Raw genomic sequence first — 26,159 nt, 5'->3', positions numbered from 1 at the left:
GCGCATTATTAGAGTGCAGAATTGGTCGTCAAAAGGACCCTAGGACTCACCTCATTGTATGCGTAATATTCATACTCGGACACATTGTACTGACCCGAATGGTGTCCCTGTGTGCACAAAGTAGCGTCAGCAAGGCCCAGGGTATACCATATTGGTTAATGAAAGGCCTCAGCAAAGGCCAAAGGCAGACCATATGGGTAATGATAGACCACAGAAAGGCCTGGGGTAGACCATATGGGTAAAAGAGAGGCCCCAGCAAGTAAGGAAGGCAAGTCGCACGGGAAATGACAGCCATAGTAGACAAGGCATGACTGGGAGGTTATCTTTCAGATTTCAGGCTCTCTGCACTTTGCTCGTATGAAAAAGTTATTACTGTCTTGTTACCGATTTTAAGCATCAACATGTAAACACTGATTTTGATAGAGTACCAAACATTGTTCAAACAACTATTCATACTACTGAACACAGAAAAAAAAATTATTTATAAATCTCATGTGTAATCAATCTCACCTCATCATTACATAGATATTTCATCATAAATAAAACTTCTGAAACGTAACTGTTACTGGAAAGATGGAAAGATATTCAAGTGAAGTTTGAACTAGGCTACTTGACAAACTACAGTAAAGTCAATCAAGCTACAAAACTACAGAGTGAGAAAGAAGGAAAGATTGTGCAAGGGTGAGTGCATGAACCACTATAGAAATGAACACAACTCAAAGGATGATGAAGTGAGCGAGTGATACAAAATGCGGATGTTACCTTAACTTAGTCTTAAACTAACTTTTAGTTTCATAATAATTTACAGCTAAGATAAACCTATTGGAACTCAATATGGAATAAAATTAATAGAACAAACTCAAATAAACTAAAGATTTTTTAAATAAATAAAACCAAATAAGGCAAAACGGTCTCACCTATTTACTAAAATATATTTCTTCCCTCCCAATGTGTTATTCATTATTTTTTTCCATCCCTTCCAGTTATCCAATGTCAACTTAGGCCCCAAGAACAAAACCAGAAGTTAACGATAAACCAAAGGTTGTTAATGTGCAAACTAAGCGAGAATCCCACCTCAACATAATCTCACCATATAGACCTGGGGTTTCTTTGGAGTGCGTTCCCGAGCAGAGTCGGATAATAGGTAGCAGAAGACATACAACAAGAATAGGATGCTGATGCCATACAAGTATGTGAAGAATGCCTGCAAAAGAGAAATAAATTTAGCTATGTCATAAATAATGTGGTTATAGTCAATACTTAACTATATATGTATATTCATATAATCATAAAATCTATGGGCAAATATTAAAAATAGAACTTTCAGAGTATTCTAATCCTTGAAGATGATACTGGTGAAAATATAATCCAATACCATAAACAAATTTAAGGCAAAGTTTGATGAGTGGCAAATAGACATGACCCTATGATTACAGTTCCTAGTTGTAGTATATCTTGAACTATGTAAATGTATAAATGTATGCACACAATTGGAAACGACATCTGAAGGATGTAGACAAATACTGTACAATTTTTCCTGTAGATGTGTAAACTTTCAGCACAATAGGAAACCACATAGTTGGCATCACAGTTACCAAGCTCTCTATCGGATGTTGGGCAAACTACTAGGTGCCTGAATGATGTGAACTAACTCAATGCATTTTGTAAATGAAAAGAGTTAACATTGGCAACATACAACCCGTTTCCAAAGGTTCTATTAATATGAGGATGACGTCCCTTGGGCGAAGATCGACATTCAACATATTGACAGTTGTTCCAATATTCAGTTCACACATTGTTTGGAGTGTCAAGGACTAAAAATTAGTGAAAATAAGGCCGAGCCTGTGGAAAGGTACAGTCTATTTTCCATGCATCATTTAGCCAGTCTGGTCTTTTCTCTATCATGTCTAGGAATTGTTTCAAGTTCTTCCATGTATTGCATTACCCAGTCACTGCAGTTTTAAGGCTTTGAAGGTGATACATTATCAGTGTTTAATTTAATTCAACTAAGTACAGGCCGCAGTCTACAGGGGCCTAATGATGGCATGCTATGTAATGCATATTGCATAGGTTACGCCAAACTCAAATTTTATAAATTTGGTTAGGTATGTTAGGCCTGGGATGCTAAATTTGTTTCAAAACAAGCATGGTACATGTATGTGTCTTGTGTGTGTGTATACTGCTTTCCTAGACTTAGTTTGTCAGTCATTGATTTTTCAAAATTTGTTCTTTAAAATTTTTAGGGTGAAATCTTGTGTCGGAGCAGGTGTTCACAGAAGATTGGCTGTATCAGTCGACAATGATAACTGGTACGCAAACAAAGTCAACAACTATCTGCACAGAACTGTCAACCTAAGAGTCAAGTTGAATATTGATAATTGTCATTAGGCCTAGGCCTAACCAACCAATACCTAAGCCTCCGAGGCTCTGTAAGTGACAATGAATGAATAAACCATATTTGAATTGGACAATTTTGTACTGCTTCAGTGCTTGGTGCAATATCCTGCTCTGGGTTTAAGAGGGCAGGAATGGGATGTGGGTGGTCATAAGTAGGCCCTTAATCACCTAAAATCTTCCATTCCACACACTCAAACCCATCGCTGACATTTTTCCCTTTTCCAAGTCCAAATGTGGTTTGGGAAAACGAGTCCAACGCCTTTCATATGCAGTCCATCCTCATAACGTGAGTCACTATGACAGCCAAGATGGAGAGTCTTGATGACAGCAGTGTCTAGTGGCTGGCATTTTGAAAAGTCGGATCCCGTCAAAACTGATGATAAATATGAATATTACAAGAAAATGAATTGTGTAGCGAGGCGTAGAGTTTTGTTTGTCCGCATGGGATTTCCTGTGCACAATAACTGGTGACGTTAGATCAATGGGGGTTTCTATTTTTATGTTCTGTGCGGATTGCTATTGATACGGTATAGCCGAAGCCAGAACCTTATATATAATAAAAATTAGGTATGATAATTAGAGAACAAGAGATAGGATCCCACGAGCGTAGCTCTTTCCTGTATACCACAATAAAATGCATTAAAATGTGTTCTCCATTTCTGTATACAATAAAATTAAATCGAATATCTAAAATGTTCTCCTTTTCGGTATACTGCAATTAAATGAATGCGCACACATGCAATACTGCGTACCAAAACAGGTGCAAAATGCACAAAGGAAGCTTGTGTATGTTTCTCTTTAAACAAGCGAATTGAAAAATACGTAAAACAAGAAAATTCGTTTGATGCTGAACTGTTTTGTCAGTTTTGGGAATATATTATTTGTAATCATATAATGTTTATTGTTTTATTCTTAGTAGTATTCTATTACCTTGACATTTAACATATTGAAATGGACCAAACTACGTAGTTACCTTGCGCTGAATTTTTTAACGAGACTGATTTTCTACTACGGAAATTTGGCTGGAGTTTAAAATAGTCTTAGGATACACGCGCGGTTTGTTAGTGTAGTGGGTAATGTCATCGCTTGCAAAATCAGCAGTATCGAGCGTGGACTTCGACCAGAGTTTGAAGAAAATTGTGTGTAAAAGGTCATAATATTACTCATAGTTCAAGCCATATAAGCTATGAAGGTCTCATTCGGTAGGGTAAGAGCTGTCGATCACGAGTCCAGTACATGATATAAGACAATGGTGAATCACAGATAAACATTAAATCAGTCTGATTGAGAAAAAAATATCTTGCTGGCCCTAATGCTTTATCATTGTACCTCGTTATGAAGCGATAAGATTGCAGATAGGGAATAACAATTTACAAATTGCGCTGATATGCCCAGTAGCTTTGTTTTAACGACTTTAGTGATAAAAATACAATTCTTTATCGGTTCTGACCCGATTTCAGGGAATAATGATTTAAGTATTTAAAATTATGATAATTTCAGAGTCCTGTGCATTGAACTGAAAGTTCGCAATGCAAATTCTCAATAGATTTAGCGTGTGTGTGTGTGTGTGAAGTTCACCATGGTCTTAGATCAAGTGCCCGTCATGTGAGTGACAGCGATTATCCTCCTGAATGAAAGCTTCGTACCTCGTATGGCCTAGTATGAGTAATGTTGTGAACTTACACACACACACACACACACTCAACGGCGCAGTGGTAGCGTTCGCGGCTGCCTCTACAGCGATCCGAGTTCGAATCCCGCCCAGGGCTGATTAATTTCAGTATCGCTGCGCTGCAAGCAGTTACTCCAACTCTCGTGGGCGGGGAGTTGGGCGTTTGTGCAAGTAAGGTCACAACATTACCCACAGATCGGTCATACACTCGTACGAGCTCTGAGCTCTCTTCCGGGAGGGTAGTAGCTGTCGATCACGAATCCAACACGTGATCCAAGACCATGGCGGATTACACAGCCTTCTTATCCAAGAGAGAGGGTTACGGCTTGCAATGTTGTGATGATTTTCAAGTCCTGAGTGGAGTCCGATCTCGGTACTGCTGAGTTATCAGGCCAAGACACTATCTACTACAACAGAGGGTAAACATTTACGTTATACACGGCCTATCTTCCTCCAAAAAACAAAAACAAAACAAAAAACAACTGACATTAAATTCGGCATCAAATTAAGCAAAGGTCACAGATATTACTCGACACAAACCCCAGCTAAGATCTGAGTTGATGGTTGGCTATACCACTGACGCACTAATTGCTGACTATGGAATTTCCTAATTACAGGAAGGCGACTGGTAGGGTTAGTGATGTGTTTATAAGATGAGGTGCCCAGAAACAGAGGGGCATCCCGCCACTTTTACGGGTTCCGAGTTAAGCACGGATATATATATATATATATATATCTTGTGACGCAATCGGTTAAGTCACTATCACTTGTCACGTGCTAGCGCAGGTTCGAGTCCTTGGCCGTACCACGTTTCGATTTCTACATTTATGCCTCCTCGAGTTTCTCGATGTTGATGGGTTAGAATTAAAGTGAACTGTGGTTGGTTAATGTATATATATATATATATATATATATATATATATATATAATATATATATATATATATATATATATATATGAGGCTTAGGCCTTTCACGATCAATGTTTAACTCAAAACCAGTAAAAGCGTCGAGGATGCCTTTCTGTTTCTGGACGTCTCACATAAGGATGAAGTCTTGGTATCAAACGCCTAAACATATCCGTGACTGGTCTCGCATCATCCTATTCGCGGGTTCGAGTCCCGCACTCACTTCACCCCGATGCCCAGCAATGAATGTTAATTACCTGCCCCGCCCTCCTCCCCAAAGCGCACAATAGGCAAAGGCGAAGGCTCCGGCCGCAGTTACTCAGCGTCTCCTGTGACGTAGTTAACTTCGGCGTAGTTAACTGCTTGGTTACCACTCCAGGTTAGGAAGGAAGGTTAGTTTAGAGTCCGAAAGGTCACGGGACTCTAAAGGGGAGAGAACCAGTGCCTACGCCTTGAGGCGCTTGGCTGTGGCCGAATCTTTCCCCTTTGGTCCGTGCTGTGCTTCCTGGAGGACGGCCGGACGCGTCCAGAACCTGATGGGAATCGTTCTGGGTTCTTGGGAGGTTCTCAGCCCTCCACAACTATAATACTAATTAATAAATAAATAAAATAAAAATACAAAACGATAGGAACGATATGAACGAAAAATGAGCAAATAGTTAATTGAATGAAACGAAAATAATTTTACACACACACACACACACACACACTGGGCGAGTTGGGGTGTGTGTGTGTGCAAGGTCATAGCATTACCCATTGATCGGACCTACGAGCTCTGAGCTCTCTTCCAGGAGGGAAATAGCTGTCGTCACGAGTCCAACACGTGATCCAAAGACCAAGTGAATACACACACACGCACGCACACAAGGAGTTTCTGGGTGTGTGCATGTGCGGCCACTGCATTACCCATAGATCGGCCCATACATGAACCCTGGCCTCTCATCCGGGAAAGCAACGGCTGTCGATCACGAGTCCAACACGTGATCCAAGACTGTGGTGAATCACACGCACACCACACGAAGGAGTTTGTAGTACGTGCGTGCAAGACCACAGCATTGCCTATAGTTCGGGCCACATGTGATCTGAGCTCTCACCCGAGAGGATAACACGAGTCGATCACGAGTCCAACACGTGATCCAAGGCCGTGGTGAATCACACGTAGACAGAGCCTGCATTCAGGTTCTGTTAAACAATGCAAGGAGGCACCCTCCCCACGCCAGCGGGAAAGGTCAGCGTCGAATCGGGGGTTCGAGTGAACTCGGGATGAAGGAGTGGCCGAGAGCCCTAACGACGCACAAGAGGGAGAGCCTAAAGCAAGTGCTCCACAGCATTGGTCCACAACCTGGGGTCCATCGTTGGACCTCTGGGGGGGTCCAAAGAGCTTCCCAAGTGGGACCATAGGCCGGAATTTATTGGGAGTTAGTGGATGCGAAGCGATTAAATTTAGTGTTAAAGTGTTCTTCTCCAGTAGGCAATGTGAAGTGATATTATGATGTGCGTAGTGTGATTTCGTGTCACGTGGTACTGATGCATTTGCTTGATGCGTATATGGTCTAAAAATGCGCTAAATCGCGCACAACTACGCACATCTATCATATCACAATATCAATAGTAATGCATAAGCATGGGGGGTTACGCGATGCAGGGAAACTCTTCTGGTCTATGGGTAGATACCAGACATCATGCTTGTATTCTATTATTCTCTTTCTCTCTCTCCCTCCCTTTCATCTCCGTGTTTGTCTCTTTTCAGTGTACTGTACATATGTACAGAAGCCGAGTGAAAGCATGTACGAGTTCCCTCTCTCTCTCTCTCTCTCTCTCTCTCTCTCTCTCTCTCTCTCTCTCTGTGTGTGTGTGTGTGTGTGTGTGTGTGTGTGTGTGTGTGTGTGTTCATCTAGTTGTGTATCAATTGGAAAGGTTAAAGTTTAAATATCTAGTTTCGTCTCCTTTACTTCATTCCAAAGACGATGGAATCAACCATCCAAACTCGTAGCAGAGGCTGGCGAGTTGACAGTTGATATGCCAGACTCCACAGCAACTCCACTCCACGTGGTTTTCCATTCCCACCGAACCCAGAGAGGAGCATGATGTGTGTGTGTGTGTGTGTGTGTGTGTGTGTGTGTGTGTGTGTGTGTGTGTGTGTGTGTGTGCGTGCGTATGATCTGACGCAGAGGACAGGTCTCCGCATAACGATAAAAGTAAACATCACACATTCCGACATATTTACAAGCAACTAGCATTCGGAAACCTGAAAGCTTTCACACTCTGGCAATTTTCGCCGCTCCGTGACGAAGACACCAAATATGACCACCAAGAAAACGTAAAACAACAAAACAAAACAATATGAAATGACAAGCCAGCGAATCGTCCAGTAAGTCGACTGGAGGAGGAACTTGATGCTGAACGTATTGATTAGAAGGAGAGAGTGCTACGAATCTCGCTCTCTTTCGTATTTTTTCACACGAATGATCTCAGACAAAAGTATATTTGGACTCAACCGGGGCCCCCGCCGACCATATAAGCGGGAACTTGGGGTCTTCACATGTGCGTGTATTGATTACTCCGTGCTGGGCTGGTGACTGTGGAAATGAGCGGATCTATGTGACGAAGTGTTTGTTTCTATGTAAGACGTCAAGGGACGTGAGGTTCGGGGGGTTAGGGGGGAGGCATCAGTCGATGTGCGAGACGCATTTGAAGCCGAACTGACTGCTGAAGGTCAACTGAGAGCGGGCGGTGAGCTAAAACACGGAGTTCGTGAAAGAGAAAGAAGGAGGAACAGAAAAAAGAGGGGAGAGAGGGATATATATATATATATATATATATATATACATACATACATACATACACACACACACACACACACACACACATATATATATATATATATATATATATATATATATATGTGTGTGTGTGTGTGTGTGTGTGTGTGTGTGTGTGTGTGTGGTGCGTGTATATATATATATATATATATATATATATATATATATATATATATATATATATATAGAGAGAGAGAGAGAGAGAGAGAGAGAGAGAGAGAGAGAGAGAGAGGGAATGAGAGAGTTGGGGAGGGAGGGAGGGAGAGAGAGAGAGAGAGAGGGAATGAGAGAGTTGGGGAGGGAGGGAGGGAAAGAGAGAGTGAAGGAAGGAGGGAAAGTGAGAGAGAATTAGGAGAGAGAGAGAGAGAGAGAGAGAGAGAGAGAGAGAGAGAGAGAGAGACTGCGAAACAGAAAGACAGGGGAAAAGTGAGAGACAGAGAAGAAAGGGGGGGGGGTTTGGTCTAACATGGAAGAGTCGAAAGAGGATATTGGCAAAGATGAAGAGGAAGAGGAGGAGTACGAGGAGGATGAACAAGTTGAAGAAGAGTGTGTGAGAGGAACAGGAGGAAGAAAAAGGAGATTAAAGAAGAGGATACATGCAGAATGAAGAGGAGGAGGAGGAAGAGGTAAGAGGAAGTGGAAGAGCAAATAAGAGGATTACGGGTGACGTTTCAATGTGGAGGAGAAAGGGGGGGTAGGTCACTGGGGTGGATGCTGGAGGCGAAGAAGCGCGGAGGGAGGGGAAGGCGGCGGGGAGAGGGGGGGGGATCCAGGAAGTGAACTGCATCGGGAATCCGAGGTCACGATTCGTAGCTTAGGTCGGTCGCCGAGGGCTCTACGGTCGCCCTTAAAAAATTACTTTAATTACCCCCTTTCCATACTTCTCAGACATTTCATCCCGTTCGCATTTAAACTCTTCCTCTCTGCTCCTTTTAGATGCCAAGTCACTGCCGTCACTGCCCCATACAATGTTATCGACAATTCATCCCTTCATACAATCTTCTCTTTGCATCTATTCCCAGATGTCTATTTCTCATGGCATTTTTTAATCCACCAAAGCATTTACTTGCTTCTCTCAATCTACAATTTACCTCCACCTCCACACCTCCCTTTCCTGCCACATGCGATCCCAAATACCTAAAGCTATCCACTTCCACCAGCCTTCCTCTTTTTAGACTTACTTCCAACTCACTGTCATCCTCTCCCCTTGTACATCTCATCACCTTGGTTTTACCCTCATTTACCTTCAACTTTCCCCTGTTGCATACCTTCTCAAACTCCGTCACTAACTGCCTTAATCCCCCATGTGACCCTACCACAAGCGTAGTGTCGTCCGCAAACAACAACTGGCTCACCTCTCACTTTTCTCAATTTTTTTAACCATCTTCAGTCGCCTGCCCATTATCCTCGCCTTTACCTCCCGCATCACCCCATCCATGTACACATTGAACAGCCATGGTGACATGGCACATCTCTGACGCAGTCTCATCTTTACCTCAAACCACTCGCTCTCTCCATTTCTCACTCTAATACAGGCTCTACTACTACTCCTAATACTTAGAATACTTGAACGTAATATCTGAAGAAATTTTGGGTTTAATTCTTTCAATATGATGATATACTTAGTGTATTTTCTTCTGTCAATGAACATGTGTGTGTGTGTGTGTGTGTGTGTGTGTGTGTGTGTGTGTGTGTGTGACCTCAAGCCTAAATGGGGCATAGCTCAATGGAGATCCCGTTGAAGAAGTGTCCATATATATATATATATATATATATATATATATATATATATATATATATATATATATATATATATAATATATATATATATATATATATGCAAGGTTAACCACGTCGAAGAGGAAAAAACCGAAGCAGAGCGCTTTCGTGTATTACATCGACAGTGCATAAAAATAAATGTATTTCTGCATTGATGTAATGCACGATATTGCTCTGCTTCGCTTGCTCCTCTTCAAAGTGGCTGACCTTGCATTTCTAGAGCACACGTCTCCAGTCTTTTTATTGCGCGAGCTCACACATACACACACACACACACACACTTCGTGGTGCAGTGGTAGGAGTCCCGGCTGCCACTACGGCGGTCTGGACTCGAATCCCGCCCAGGGCTGAAATAATTTCAGTATCGCTGCGCTGCGGGTTGTTACTCCAACTCTCTGTGTGTGCGTGTAAGGTCACAGCATTACCCATAGATCGGTCATCGCTCTGAGCTCTCTTCTGGGAGGGAAATAGCTGTCGATCACGAGTCCAACACGTGATCCAAGACCATAGTGAATCACACACACACACACACACACACACACACACACACACACACACACACACACACACATATATATATATATATATATATATATATATATATACCGTATACACAGAAACTACATTTTGCTTTGGTGTTATCCAAATGAATTTCAAAACTACAAATTGTGTAACATTAAATCGCCTTAGCTGGAAATTTATATTCCATTTACTGACGCCAGGGTGTGCGAAAATAGCTTCCACCTACGTTGAGGTCAAATCAGCGTCCCGATAGCTTAAGTGTGAACTCTCGAGCTGAACAAGTCAAAAAACATCTCAATCTCGCTTAACTTGTTAAACTTGTTTGTTAACTTATCAAACGCTTAATATTTTTATCTTGTCCATGACCAGACGATTCTAGGCCTCTGTTCACATTAGCGGTTTGAACCGCGGCGGTTTGTTCACACTAGCGGTTCGAACCGCGGCGGTTCTGTTACAATGTAAGTTAACAGAAGCGTTCACACGCAACTGCGCAGTTTTTCCTTAACTCTGCGGTACCGCCACGGTTTCTGCGCGGTTCAAATCGCTAGTGTGAACATTGCCTTAGTGGATTAAGTGTCGGTGGTAGGGTGATGTAGTGGAGCTGATGGTGGTGGTATGGTTAGATGGACTGTGGAGAGGTGGAAGATGTGGAAGAGGCCAGTGGAGGAGGAAAGAGACGAAAAGTGTTGGAGAGGCGGGATCAACTTTTAAAGGAGAGGTCATGGACGAGGAGGGGAGATGGAGGGAGGAGTGGAGTTGATGGACGATGGGGATACTGAAGCTGAAGGAGGAGGAGGAAGAGGAGGAGGAAGAGGAGGAGGAGCAGGAGAAGGACGAGTAAGGGAGGAGGAAGAGGAGGAGGAAAAGGACGAGTAAGGGAGGAGGAGGAGGAGGAGGACTAGTAAGGGAGGAGGAGGAGGAGGAGGAAGGAGATGGCTTTGGGCAAGGGGGAAAGAGGGGAGAGGGGAAAAGAATAAGGGTTTGCACAGGGTGGGGGAAGGAAGAGAACGAGGAGGGGAGGAGCAGGGAGGGAGCATGGGGAAGATGACGAGGAGGTGGAGAAGTAGGAGGAAGAGGAGGCAGAGGAAAAGGAAGAAGAGGAGGAGGAAGAGGAGGAGGAGGGGAAAGGAGAAGAGGAGGGGGAGGAGAAGGGGAGGAAAAGGAGGGGGGAGAAGGGGAGGAAAAGGAGGGGAGGAGGAGGACGAGGGGAAGAAGAGGAAGGACAGGACGGGAGGAGAAGAAGGGGGGAGATGGGAGGATAAGGAAGAGTAGATGGAGAAAGAAGAGTAAAATGAGGAGGAAGAGGGAAGAGGAGGAGGAGCAAGAGGAAGAACAGGAGTAGGAATAAGAAAAGGAGGAGGAGAAGGAAGAGGAAGAACAGGAGGAGGAGGAAGAGGAAGAGGAGGATGAGGAAGAAGAGGAGGAGGAGAAGGAAGACTTTGGGCAATGACGTAGAGTGGAGAAGAAGCAATCAGAGAGTGGAGTGTGGGGGTGGAGTGTGGGGTGGATTGTGGGGTGGAAAGAGTTAAGCAACTATCGAGATACTCCCACTTAACTAACTTGCCAAACCCATTACACCACCTTCGAGTTTAACTCGTTAACTAAACGCTTCCCCCCTCCCCCCTCCCTCCGACGCACGTGATTGGTGGAGGCCAGCCCCCGTCCACCAATCACAGGCGTCTATGGAGGGTGTGGGTCAATTTCGCTAATTACTGCAAAAATGGGGGAAGAGAAGTTTGCAGGAGTGACGTGGCAGACATTAGCGAAGTACTGCGAGAGGCCTATGTCCAGAAGTGGACTACGAGTGGATAATTGATTGGATGTAAAATAGAGTGTGGTTGATTAGTAATCGCTATTTGTTATTCTTAAACAACAACCCGTCCCCCCACCCACCATGACCAATGGTAAACAGGGGGAGAGGGGGAGGGGGGGAAGAAAAGGGGGAGGAGAATAGGGGAGGGGGCGAAGAGGGGTGGGGGAGAAGAGGGAGAGGAGAAGAAAGGGAGGGGTAGGTGGAGGCGAAGGCGTACCTACCTCATAGCAGTAAAGGAGGAGGGAGAGGAGGGAGAAGGGGAGAGGAGGGGGAAAAGAGGGGAGCGGGGGGCGGGGGAGGACCTACCTCATAGCAGTAGATGAGGAAGAAGAGGGAGAGGGGGAGAAGAGGGGGAAGGGGGGGAGAAGAGGGGGAAGGGGGGGAGAAGAGGGGCTGGTTGAGGACCTACCTCATAGTAGTAGAGGGGGAAGGAGAGGGAGAGGAGGGAGGGGGAGAAGAGGGGGAAGGGGGAGGACCTACCTCATAGTAGTAGGGGGGGAGGAGAAGAGGGAGAGGAGGGAGAGGAGAGAGATGAGGTGAAAAGGGAAAGGGGGTGAAGAGGGGAAAGGGGGAGAAGAGGCGGAAGGGGGGAGAAGAGGGGAAAGGGGGAGAAGAGGGGGAAGGACCTACCTCATAGTAGTAGAGGGGGAAGAAGAGGGAGAAGAGGGAGAGGAGGGAAGAGGGGGAGGTGGAAAAGAGGGGGAAGGGGAAGAGGGAGAGGGGGAGAAGAGGGGAAGGGGGGAGAAGAGGGGGAAGGGGGAGAAGAGGGGGAGGGGAGAAGAGGGGGAAGGGGGGAGAAGAGGGGGAAGGGGGAGGACCTACCTCATAGTAATAGAGGGGAAGAAGAGGGAGAAGGGGGAAGAGGGGCCGGTGGAGAAGAGGGGGAGAAGAGGGAGAAGAGGGAGAGGGAGGGAAGAGGGGGAGGTGGAGAAGAGGGAGAAGAGGGAAGAGGGGAAAGGGGGAGAAGAGGGGGAAGGGGGAGAAGAGGGGGAGGGCGGGGGAGGACCTACCTCATAGTAGTAGAGGGGCACGTTGTGCGTGAGGACTTCTGAGAGGACGAAGCCGAGACACACGACGACCAGGAGAGTGGCGTACAGCAGCGACAGCGTGATGAACGTTGACGTTCTGTAACGGAAGAAAAGAGACGTTAGCGATTTAAATTCAAATTTTCAAATAAAAAAGTAAATAAACGTTGACGTTCTGTAACGGAAGAAAAGAGAAGTTAGGTGTGTGTGTGTATGTATATATACATATGTATATATATATATATATATATATATATATATATATATATATATATATATATATACACACGTTGACGTTCTGTAACGGAAGCAAAACGTTAGGATTTCAAATTCAAAATATCAAATTAAATATAAATGAACGTTGACGGAAGAAAAAATTTGAAATGTAAATTTGACAAACACTGACAATTTTGAAAGAAAAGACCTGGAAACGACAAAGAAAAAATCAATAATAAAACTTAAATATCAAATAAAAAATGTAAGGAAGTTTTCACATGAGGTCTGATATTTCAGAAATATTATAACAAACGCGACAGAAAAACTTGTGACCGTTAAAACCGTTAGGTAAATTCGAATTTCAAATTCGAATTCTCAAACGACGTCTCAATATCGAAGTTTGCCCAAAGAAAACGGGTGAACTTACGAGACACGGAAATGGCGATCAGATACGATAGGAAATTAACCTTCCCACCAAAAAATATCACATTAAAGCTAGCAGGAGAGAGACAGAGAGAGAGAGAGAGAGAGAGAGAGAGAGAGAGAGAGAGAGAGAGAGAGAGAGAGAGAGAGAGAGAGAGAGAGAGAGAATAAAAATCGAGGAAGACGATAAAGAAGACTGGAGCAATAAGATTAAGTATCAATATTTCATCAAATGAAAATAATCATGATAAAAAATCGACGAAGCGTGAGGTTTTACACAAGGATAGAAGCGCTGGAAAACCACAGCCTAATAATTGTAACAACCGAAGAAAAATATGAAATATGCAAAGGACAAACTAGACAGAATTACAAAGACTGTTCGTGAAGGGGTCTATGTATAACAATCTTCAATTTACACAACTGTCCCACAATCTTGCAACAAAGAAGTTATATCAAATGAAAGCCCTGCGGTGAACAGGCAAATAATCCAAGACACATGATCTGAAGAAGAATGAGGAGGAGAAGAGGAAGAAGAACGAAAAAAAAAAAAATAGAAGAAAAAGGAAAAGAAGGAAATGGAGGAAGAAAAGAAGAAAGAAAATAAGAAGGAAAAGAAGAAGGAACAGAAGAAAGAAAAGATGAGGAAGGAAGAAAGGAGGAAAAGAAGGGGAAGAAGAAAAAGGAGAGAGAGAAAAAAAGAGGAGTTTCGAAAACAGTCCTTAGCAACGGTTACAAATAACGGTCATGGACTAACGATCAAATTGACATCAACGAACCGTGAATAGCAGGGTCAAACACTTGTGAACGGCTGGACGATCGAGAAGACTGATCTGCAGACATCTGGTCTGGTCAGTCTTGGGCAAGTTGCCCAAGACTGGAGAGGTCAAAACGATCCAGACAAAGGAAACGTGTCCCCACTTGAACACCTCGACAATGACACTCATGTACAACTGCACAACGCACAGACACTCGACTAATCTTCTCGACTTCTTCCTCTTTTGTCCCTCTGGCTACCAAAAGTTTCTTTGGCTGAATAAAATCGACAGACAATTTCAAACTCAAATTCGTATATGACGTCTCATTATCAAAAATCAGGCGAAGAAAACGGGCGATTTTACGCACATCAAAAACCAACACAAAAGAAAAGAAAACAAAATAAAAATACATAACTATATCAATGTACCAATACATAAGAATAAACAATAAAAATCCTTGTATCATAATAAGATACGAGAGCAACACGATACAAAGGAATGACCCGCCGGTCAACAGCAGTCCATAACAATAACAAGACCCATGAATACCATTATTCAGACGCCGACGCAATTATGGACAATACGAACGTTCCGACACAACCAATTACTCATCCTCAGCAGCTCAATGAATTGTAATGTGAGAGCTTTGCGGCCCAAACGGGCACTTATGTCCATAACTGAAATAAAAAATACAAACGTAAAGGATCATAAATTATCACTACTACTATTACAACTAAGTAGTATCCACGATGAAAATAGCAACTGCAATAATGATAAATAAAATAATAACTGAATATGAAGAAATGTGTAAATAATGAGAAATAAAAAAAATAAATAAATGAATAAGACAGATAAAGAGAATAACATGAAAGGCATAGAAACGCAATACAATTGTGTGTGTGTGTGTGTGTGTGTGTGTGTGTGTGTGTGTACACACTGCCCAAGGGCACCATTACCCGAGTGAAATAACGACGCGCGAAAAATATGAGTCAGAATTCAAGAACGCAATACGGACTTTTTCTTCATTCCTTTGTCAAGATCACATGACCCTTAAGACCCCCGTCAATAGGGAATATGGCGTGTGCGTGCGTGTGTATGTGTGTGGACACGCACGCACGCAGTCACACACATTATACATACATATATATATATATATATATATATATATATATATATATATATATATATATACACAAAGACGGGAAAGAGGCAAAAAATAATAGAGAAACAAATACACAAAGCACAGAAACAAGACACCAACAGCGACATCTGCGGTAGCGATGGGGGAGGATGACGAGAAACCGCAAAAAGAAAAGGAGGAAGAGGAAGAATTTCAGGAGGAATAGGAGGAAGAATAGGAAGTGTTGGAGGAGGTGGAACAGGAGGGGTGCAAAGACGATGAGAAGAAGAAGGAGGAGGAGGAGGAGGAGGAGGAGGAGGAAGAGGAGGAGAAGGACAAAGCCGAGGTCGACCCTCGTTGTGGACATGTCGAGGAGAACGGAAGGAGGAGCTTTCTGAAGGAGACCTGGTCGAGGAGCTTCTCAGGGCCGCGAGACGCCCATGGGGGTAAGGACGGGGGGGGGGGAGCATGGGACCATTGTGGGTGGGAAGAAGGGCGTCAGGGGAGGTGAATTTGGGCGTGGGCGTGGGAATGATTAGTATGTCTTTTGGGGGTGGAGCGGAGAAGGGGTAGGGAGGAGATCGTGGGCGTGAAGACAGAAAACGGAGACTCGGGCGTGGGCGTGAAAGCAAGCGGAGACGGGCGTGGAGAAGACAAAGAGCGATTGTGGGCGTGGCAAAGGAGGAGGGGGCGTGAGCATGAAGGTTGTGAGTGCAGGAGTATAGACTATGCTACAGTCTATAGACTATGTTATAATCTATAGACTATGCCATAGTCACCGTGAGGAGGAGAAACGAAGGGAGATCGTAGGGCTACTGACGCTGGAAAGGGAGAGGGGAGCGTGTTTGTGGCGTGAACAGGGAGGGTGATGGGAGCATAGGCGGGGGGGAGGGGGGCGTGACAGGGGGAGGGGGGGCGTGGCAAGGGGGGGGGGAAAGAGCGTTGACAAGAATGTGAAAAGGGGAAAATGTGGGTTCTAAGGCATGGATGTGGAAACTACAGAGGGGAAAGAGGGAAGAGCGTGGAACAAGGGGAAAGAGTAGAGAAGGAAATATAGGGAAAAGAGGGAAGAGAGAGAATAGGGTGAAAAGAGATGGGAAAAGAGAGGAACGAGGAGAGAGTTGAGAGGGGAAAACAGGGAAGAGAAAAAGAGTGAAAAAGATGGGAAAGAGGGGTGGATGTAACGCAGACGAAAGAGGGGAAAGGAGAGGGGGGGAAAGAGCGTGGTTGTGGTGGATACTGCAGAGGGGAAAAGGAGAGGGTAACATGAGAGGACCGGAGAGGGGAAAGAAGAGGAAAATGAACGAGCGTTTGGGGAAAACAATACGAGGGGGAAGGTGAAGGGGAGGGGGAAAATATTTAGTGAAACCAGTTGAGAAGAGGAGAAAGGAAAAGAGAAATGACGACAGAGGGGAAAAGAGGGGAAAGGGCAGAGGAAGAGAGTTGAGGGGAAAAGATCGAGAGTATGGTTACAACAAAAGGAGAAAGAGGGGAAACGGGCGAAGGGTTCAACGAGTGGGGAAGACAGCAAAGAGGGGGACGAGGGGAATGGAGTGAGAGTGAGGGGAAAGACAAGAGGCCAAGGACGTGCGGGGAGAGGAAGGAAGGGGGGAGGAGGGAGGGGGAGATGACAATGGAATACACTGGCAGATCACAAAAGCAAGTGAACTTTTGGGATATCATATATATATATATATATATATATATATATATATATATACACACATATATATATTTTTGTGGCTTTTCTGCATATATATATATATACATATATATATTCAGAAAAGCCACAAAAAATAACAGAAAATAGACCGAGCGCTTTCGTCTATTTAGATATTTTCAAGGTACCTTGAAAAATATCTAAATAGACGAAAGTGGTCGGGACTATTTTCTGTCGTTTTCCTTGTGCTTTTCTGCATAACTTGAATCATGGGTCCACATTGTTTTTTCTGCATATATATATATATATATATATATATATATATATATATATATATATGCACACACACACACACACACACACACACACATACACAAAATACACGCAAGAAAGGTCCACAGAAAACGGAGAAAAAACCAGGGATTAAAGAGAAGAGAAAATACGAAGTTTGGGAAGAAAGTGAAGGTGGAAGAGATAAAGGAGATATGAACGAGGGATGGAGAAAAAAAAGGAAGACAAGATAACGCGCGAAGAGGAGAGATCACCAAGGCAAAGACGAGAGAGAGGGAGAGAGAGAGGGGGGGAGGAGGGAGAGGGAGAGAGAAAGAAAGAGAGGAAGAGACAGAGGAGGGAGGGAGAGAGAGAGAGAGATAGAGGGAGAGAGACAATGAGAGAGAGAGAGAGAGAGAGAGAGAGAGAGAGAGAGAGAGAGAGAGAGAGAGAGAGAGAGAGAGAGAGAGAGAGAGAGAGAGAGAGAGAGAGGCGGGCAACCGCGCCTGCGCGAAGGACGCCCAGCAGCCTTCCCGCCAAGCCCTGCATGAATAAGAGAAAGCCACAGGGACTCCCTCGTCCCCCCTCCCCCTCCCCCTCTCCCCCTCATGTAAGGACGCGCAGGCAGCCCTCCCCCCCTCCTTCCTCCCCCTGGAACCCCCCCTCTCCCCCCTCAGGAATCCAAGCAGATGCAAGCACGAGCTGACAATGCATGTTAACACACATACACACACACACACACGCACACACACACACGCACACACACACACACGGGACATCACCTTTGGCGCCAAGCGTCGCCAACCCCATCGCCGTGACGACACACTTTACCTATTTCATTCTGTTTGACGCCAAGGCTCTTGTTGCAGAAGTCGAGGGGGGTGCATTAGCAAGCCCTTTCTTGTACAATGATACTCAGATTTATTTTTTTCAATATCAGGCGATTTTATTCAGTTACCGGGGTCGGGTTCTCCTCCCCACTAAACGGGGGTTGAACAATTATCCTTACCCTCCCTCCCTCAATTCCTTCCTTCCCTCCCTCAATTCCTTCCTGTCAATGTTTCCTTTCTTCCCTCCCTCCTTCCCTCTTCTACCTCTTTTTTTCCCCTCAGTCTCATATTCCCCTTCCCTTTCCTCTCTCCTGGTCCCAAACTCTCCAACTAGATGTCTCCCCTCTCCATTTTTCCCCTCAGTCCCCCCTCCCCCCCTCGCCACGGTGCTAATACTTTATACCCCTGTACAGTCCCTAATCGTGTATTTATGCGCTAACTCATCATTTCCCTTACATACAGATTCGCAACCCTCATCATTTCCTATTCACTCACATTTCCCCAATCTCATTTCACTGACGTTTGTGCTTTTCAGGCTTGCAGTGTTTCTGACGCAGTGGTCATTGATATTCTTGTATATTTAAGACTTTCCAGTGGTTTGTATATCAACAGGTACAACAACGAGACCCGTATGCATTACCAATGATCTTAAATCTTTTTCTAAACCCCAAGAGAGATTCCAGTTTATTTAATAATTTCCAGTGATTTGTCAAAATATCGTGGCAACAGTGAAAACAAGGCAACCTTTTGTCGATTTCTAAGTTTTTTTTATTATGAATTTTCTCCTTTAGACAAACAGATACAAGATAAATGAACATCACCAAAGTGCGGCTGGAAAAGAACTAGAAAAACGAATTTCCAAAAAGACCTGGAAAGACACATTTCCAGCAAGAACTGGAAACACACATTTCCAGAACTTGGGGACAAGATTAATTAAATTCCAGGAATCCTTAAGCAAACAAGCACATGTCCCCATCTTCAAGCCCCCACCCCCAACCCCCTCTTCTCCCCCATCCCCCAACCCCTCTTCTCCCCAATCCCCCCAACCCTCCCCCATCATCTAGTCCTTCACTATCATCTCCCAGTCTTAGGCTTAATCCCCCAAACACTACGTCACCAAACTCCCTCTTCATTAATCCCCCCCTTAATCCCTTCCTGCCTCCCTCCCTCCCTCCCACCTCCTACCTTTCCATTCTTATCCCTCTCTTCCCACTCTTGCATCCTTTCCCTCTTAACTCCCAACAACCTTTCCCCCCAACAAGATCGTTTTCTTGCGCTTTCCCCCCACCCCCTTCAGATTCTGCCTTCCGGTTCTTAAGCTTCCCATCTCTCTCTCTCTCTCTCTCTCTCTCTCTCTCTTTCTCTCTCTCTCCATATAGTGTACTGCCTTCATGTTTTATACAATTAATATTTCAGCTTTGGAGACCCTACGGTCCACGCCACTGGCTATTCATCTTCATTAATAAATAAACAAATAAATAAATAAATAAATAAATAAATGAATAAATGAATATACTGATCACTTTTTAACTTCAATTATCTCTCCGTTCTCCTGCTGCCTTCCTTAAGTCTCTCACTGACCACCTAATCTGTGACTCCATCTTTTTAGTGGGATATTGTCCATCAAGATAGAAGCGCTGGTTAGTAATTAACTGCAGAAAAAATACTAATACCCTCCTCTCTCTCTCTCTCTTTCTCTCCTAGCCTTTCACTGCATCACCTTTATATTCTTCCCATATCCCTTTCTCTCTCTCTCTCTCTCTCTCTCTCTTTTTATTTTTCCTCTTCCCTTTTCGCTCTCCTTTATCCTTTCTTCCCATCCTCCTCCTCCTCCTCCTCCTCCTCTCTCTTCTCTCTCCCCTCTTGCCTTCCACTTCCCCCTCTTCTCCCCCATCCCCTCCCCTCCCCTCTCCTATCAGCCGCATACCTTGAGCTCTTCCTGTTTACATGGAAATTTCACGCGTCTTCTTCGATATTTTGGTCTTTCGTTTCTCTCTTCCCCTCTTCTTTTATTCCTCTCTTTCGTGTGTGAGACTATGCACGTATATCCTCTCTCTCTCTCTCTCTCTCTCTCTCTCTCTCTCTCTCTCTCTCTCTCTCTCTCTCTCTCTCTCTCGGAAACACGTTTACAACTCCAAAAATACTATCATGCTTCTACAGTGACGCTGAAATATACGGATACACACAATGCTCGTTCACATACATATACGCAAACACACGCAAACACACACACACACACACACACACACACACACACGCTACTACTACGGAAGTCTGTGTTCGAATCCCGTCCAGGGCTGAAATAATTTCAGTATCGCTGCGCTGCGGGTCGTTACTCCAACTCTCGTGGGCAGGAAGTTGTGTGTGTGTGCGTGTAAGGTCACAGCATTACAATAGATCGGTAATATGAGCTCTCTTCCGGGAGTGAAATAGCTGTCGATCACGAGTCCAACACGTGATCCAAGACCATAGTGAATCTCACACATACACACACACACACACAATGGCCTAAAAGGAAAATACACGACAGGCGACCTTTTGGTCCATAGCAAGGCCGCACGCTGACTAAAGAGTAAATCGATATACGAATAATTATCTACATCGCGCGCATAAGACCACAACCACACATACGCATGCGCGCACGGATTCGCTGAGACACTAACAGACAGACAGACAGACAGACATGCCCCCAAGTCCATTAAAACTACCCCCTTCCGCCCCCCTCCCCCCGCCCCCTTCGCATTAGCCATTTTACTTTCTTCTTTGCCTCCCCCCCTTAAATCCCCCCTCTACTCCCTGATCTCCCTTAATTTATATCCCCCCTCCCCCCCTCTATCCCCCTTCCTTCCTCTCTTCCAGAGTTTTTTGTTTCTTGGCTTGGTTTTACCTGTATATGTCCCCCCTCCCCCCCTCCCCCCTTCACCTCCCCCTTCCTTCCTCTCCCCAACAAGTGTTTGCATATTCCAGGTTTTGAAGTTCAATTGATCACATCTCCATATTGCTTTACATACATGCATGCATGTATGCATACATACATACATGTACTGTAATACTGTATATATATATATATGTATGTATGTATCTTACCAGCGTTTCTATCCTTGTGGATAATCTTGCGCAGCTGTCGTAAGCATAGAGGAGTTGGGGGAAGGAGAGAGAGAGAGAGAGAGAGAGAGAGAGAGAGAGAGAGAGAGAGAGAGAGAGAGAGAGAGAGAGAGACATAGTCCGGAAGCTTGTGCTCGATTCCCAACACCTACCGATGTCCCTTCCACTCACCATGGATGTCCAAGCATACAAGGTAAAGGTGGCTTTGGCCGCACCTTCGATTAATAGTTAACTGACCTTTATACAAAGAGCTTATGGCCCTGTTCACACTAGCGGTTTGAACCGCACGGAAACCGCGCCGGTACCGCATAGTCTGGGACAAAACTGCGCGGTTGTGTGTGAACTCCTCCACTGACACTGTAATTGAACCGCTGCGGTTCAAACCGCTTGTGTGAACAGGGTCTATGTCACTATGCGTATAGTGTGCACTCACCCACTCCCCAACCGACCCCTCCGATTCACTGGTTTAATAATAATAATATTAATATTCTCCCCTCTTCTCAAACCCATCCTGCACTCAATCAAATGAATGGTTTTCCGTCTCTCCCCTTCCCCCCATCCCCTCCCCTTCTCCCCCTCATCTCCTCCCTCTCTTCTCCCTCCTGCCCCCTCTCTTCTCCCTTCTCCCCCCTCTCTTTCTCCCTTACTCTCCTTCCACCCTTCCTTCCCCTCTCTCCCACCCTCTTTTCTCTCTCCTTCCCCTCTCTTTCTCCCTTACCCTCCTTCCACCCTTCCTTCCCCTCTCTCCCACCCTCTTTTCTCTCTCCTCCCCTCCTTCCCCACTCTCCCTTTCCCATCCTCTCCCCACTTTCTCGTTCTCCTCCTTTCCCCCTCTCCCCCGTTCCACCTCTCACCTTCCCCTCCTTTCCCCCTCTCCCCGTTCCCCTCCTTTCTCCCTCTCACCTTCCCCTCCTTTCCCCCTCTCCCCCGTTCCCCCTCCTTTCCCCCTTCCAGCCACTCGATCTGTCGCGCACCATTCCTTTCCTCTTCCATCGGATGTCCCTCTTCCATCATTCCCACGTGACCAACCCCCCCTCTCTCCCCCTCCCCCCCTCTCTGGCCTAGCCCTCGGGTGAAGTGTCGGCCAAAGCTTTGAGGAGAATCAGAGAGGAAATAGGGTGGGGAGGAAAAATGGGGAGGAAAAAGTGGGGAGGAATGAATGGGGAGGGAAGGGAATGGGGTGGAAAAAGTAGGGAGGAAAAAGTGGGGTGAAAAGAGTGGGGAGGAAAAAATGGGGAGGGGAGAAGAGGGGAAAGGGGGGAAGTGAACGTGAGGGAGAGAGGATGAAGGGGGGGTGAAAAGAAGAAAGGAAAGGAAGAGGGAAGGAAAGGAAGGGGAAGAGGAAGAGGAAGGGGAAGAGGAAGGGGAAGAGGAAGGGGAAGGGAAAAGGGAGTGGGGAGAATACGAGAAGTTGAAGGGGAGAAGGGGAAAGGGATGATGAAGGGGAAAAGGGTAATATGAGAAGGGGGAAACGGGGAGAGGGGGGAAATAGGAGAGGGGAAGAGGAGGACGGGGAGAGGAGGGGAAGGGGGCAGGAAGGGGAGAGGGAAGAGAGGGGAAAGAGAGGGACGGGGAGAGGAGAAGGGGAGGGAGAAAAGGAAGAGGAATGGGGGAGGGAGAGGAGAGGGGAAGAAGAGAAGGGAAGAGAATATGGGAAGAGGAGAGGAGAGGAGAGGAGAGGGGAGGGGAGGGGAAGAGGAGGAGAGAGGGGAAGAAGGGGAGAAATGATAAAAGCCAGGGATTGCATAAAAGGAAGAAAGCGGAGGGGGTGAGGGGGAGGGGGGAGACAGGGGTCGAGACAAGACGGAAGGGGAGGGGGTTGAGGTTTGGGAAGGGGACGAGAAGTGGAAGGGGGGAAGGGGGGAAGGGGGGAAAGGAAAAGGAGCGGAAAGGGAGACACGAGGGGAGGGGGAGGGGGGGAAGAGGAGGGAAGAGTGAGGAAGGAGCTAAGTTACTAGTATCTATACCTGGTAATTTGGTATTTGGGGGATATAGATGTTTGTGTACATAGTGATATCAGCGTATGTATGTAGTATTACTACTATTTTACTATCAATAATTCATAGTACGATTGTAGCGTGACGTCACTAGGTAAACATATACAGAGATGATTTATGTGATTTATAACATATCGCTGAAGTTACTGCGTCGATGATACGTACTGGCAACAGTACCTGGTGAAGAGGGCGTGGGAAGAGGAGAGAGAGGAATGGAGAGAAAGGAAATGAGAGATCTTTGGAGGAGGAGAAAGAGAAGAGGGGAGGAGGAGGAAGGGTGGGAGGGTGGGAAGGGGAGAAAGATGAGGAGGTAAATGGGTAGGGAGGGAAAGAGAAGAAGATGGAAGGGGGAAGAGAAAGAAGGGAGAGAGGAGTATGAAACGAAGTATTATGAAGTTGATCAAATATGAGGAACTGTTTTCCTGTCAGTAATTTGATCAAGGTTTGTCTAAAAATGGCATTCTAAAAGTTGATCGATAATGTTCAAATTTCATTAAACGTTCAGTCTCTCCTATTGTGATATATATGGATTGTGTTACTTCGCCTGAGTTGGTCAAATATGAGAAACTGTTTTCTTGTCAGTAATATGATGAAGGTTTGTCTAACAATGGTATTCTATAAATTGATCGATAATGTTCAAATTTCATTAAACGTTCAGTCTCTCCTATTGTGATATATATGGATTGTGTTACATCGCCGGAGTTGTTTGTTCTTATACCTATGGCTGGGTCGTGAAGTAAATACAGAAAATAGTTGAAGGAGGTGCCAAGATAAGGTGGGAGGGAAGAGGGTGGAGGGGAGTGGAGTATGTAGGGGATGGAACGGATGGGAGTGGTTTCTATGCCTTTGTTTTTGGCTACCTCCGGTGTAAGGGGGAAATAAGCCTTTGGTATATGTATATATGTATTTGGAGTTTTTATTTCTCTGAGCAAATCCTGGCTAAGGGTAAATTTAGCTCGATGCAATTATTACCCAACCACAGCCAATGGCGTGTGACGGGTATCCTACTACCTGGCATCCTATTTTGGGTAAGCGCGTTGTTTGTAGGTTCGGTTAATAAAATGATCGGCCTCGTACTTTGCAGCTCGAAGCAAAACAACCCCAATGAAACACAAAGAATTGGTGCTCTAAATAATCGTCCGACGATCATCGTTGAGCCATGAACGATCATCGTTGAACGATAATCGCACCGAGCTCAAACTCATTTCCGTGTTCACTTCACGATACGGCTACTCGTCTGGCTTTCATACTTCAACTATTGATGTTTTTTATTTTCTAAAATCGACTTTCAAATTCTAAATAAACTTTTCTATTCCCTCAAACTGATTCTTTCTTCATTTCGTGTTTCTCTAATTCCTACTTCTCTCTTTTCTCTCTTCTCTTTTTCTTCCCCGTGCTCTCTTCGTCATTCTCTTTTTTCTTTTTTCTTTTAATATTCCTTGCATCTCTTTCATTCCCTCACTCCCAACGTTTTCTTCTCTTTTCTCTTTCTCTCTCTTTCTGCTCTCTTCGCCTATGTACTCTCCTTCACCAACGTCTTTTCTAATCTCACTCTACTCTCTCCATTCTTCTTCCACCTCTCTTTATCCTCCTCCTCTTTTTATCACTCCCCTCTTCTGTGTCATCTCCTCTTTCCTTCCCTCTCCCTTCTGTTGCTGTTCTCTGTTCCTTTTGTTCTCCTCTCTGTTCTTTTTGTTCTTCTCCCTCACCAGACTTTTGTTCTTCTTCCTCCGTTCCCTCCTCTGTGTTCTTCATTTTGTTCTTTCAGTGGACTTTTTCCGAGAACAGATTCCTCCACTCCCTCCCTTCCTTCCTCATCTCCTGTCTGCTTTAGAAAACTTCTTTCAGTTCGAATTCTTTCGGTTAATCCCCTTCATGTGAGCTTAAGATTATTTCTTCAGTTAACTTATCGTACACTACTCTTACTCTCTCTTTTACTCCTCGCCCCTCACTCTCTCTCTCTATCTGTTTTAACTAAATCCTTTAGTTCGAGTTCTTTCGGTTAATCCCCTTCATGTGAGTTTAAGATTATTTCTTCAGTTAACTTATTGTACACTACTCCTATTCTCTCTTTCACTCTTCCTGCTCTCTCTCTCTCTCTCTCTCTCTCTCTCTCTCTCTCCTTCTTCTTCTTCCCACACATCCCTAGTGGGACACTAGAAGGAGCATCTTGCATTTGAAAACCCGAGACGGGAAGCAACTTTCCTATGAAGCGATCAAACTACCATAAGGAATAGGACGAGTGAAGAGAAAGAAAAAGAAAATGGTGGTGGAAGAAAGAGAAGAACCATAGGAGAAGAAGGAGGAGGAGGAAGGGGATGATAGGATGAGAATAAAAAGGAGAAGAGGAGAAAGTGTAGAGGAAGAGGAGGAGGAGGAGGCGAAGGAAGACCAGGGGTTGGAGACAGAGAAGACGATTTAAAAGGAGGAGGAGGAGAAGGAGGAGGAAGAGAAGGAGGAGGAGGAGGAGGAGGAGGAGGAGGAGGAGAGGAGATAAATGCTGGCAAACATCTTAAGATCAGACCTCTTGAGTGGTTGGTACCTCGACATACCGTTTGTTCACATCGATCTCTTGGGCGATATTCCTTTGCATGATTCGTGACGTCAGAGCGCGTGTGTGGGGGCGAGTGTGTCATGCAAAACGATGCAATAGGCATTGCGGAATCCAGGGTTCGATTCCCGTTATGCAGAGGGGCGGACAGCTGACAAGATCATGCAACAGACGCGCCCAAAGACATCTCTTCTGACAGACAATGAATATCGCAGACTCCTTCTGGTGGACGATATGCAGACAGACAAACACACAGACAGACAAAATGAAACTACTAACGGGTATTGGGAGGTGA

General features: G+C 45.0%; 1 protein-coding gene across 13 annotated transcripts in view; it reads right to left on the bottom strand.

Annotated features, from left to right (window-relative positions):
• LOC143034090 (uncharacterized) overlaps positions 1-26,159 on the bottom strand; it is a 797,079-nt gene that overhangs the window by 25,289 nt on the left and 745,631 nt on the right. For 8 of the 13 annotated variants that reach the window (XM_076200017.1, XM_076200019.1, XM_076200026.1 and 5 more), the window contains exons 4-6: positions 12,923-13,037; positions 1,091-1,204; positions 51-107 (exon numbers count right to left, since the gene is read on the bottom strand). In XM_076200017.1, coding sequence (XP_076056132.1) covers positions 51-107; positions 1,091-1,204; positions 12,923-13,037 — 286 coding nt within the window. The remainder of the gene's footprint in view (positions 1-50; positions 108-1,090; positions 1,205-12,922; positions 13,038-26,159) is intronic. The other 5 variants (XM_076200018.1, XM_076200021.1, XM_076200023.1 and 2 more) reach the window with 3 other exon arrangements.

Source organism: Oratosquilla oratoria, chromosome 16 (genome assembly GCF_046742065.1).
Source record: "Oratosquilla oratoria isolate Oo_2021 chromosome 16, ASM4674206v1, whole genome shotgun sequence".
Lineage (NCBI taxonomy): Eukaryota > Metazoa > Arthropoda > Malacostraca > Stomatopoda > Squillidae > Oratosquilla > Oratosquilla oratoria.
Note: the sequence above shows the minus strand (reverse complement) of the source record. Positions and strands in the feature narration are given on the sequence as shown.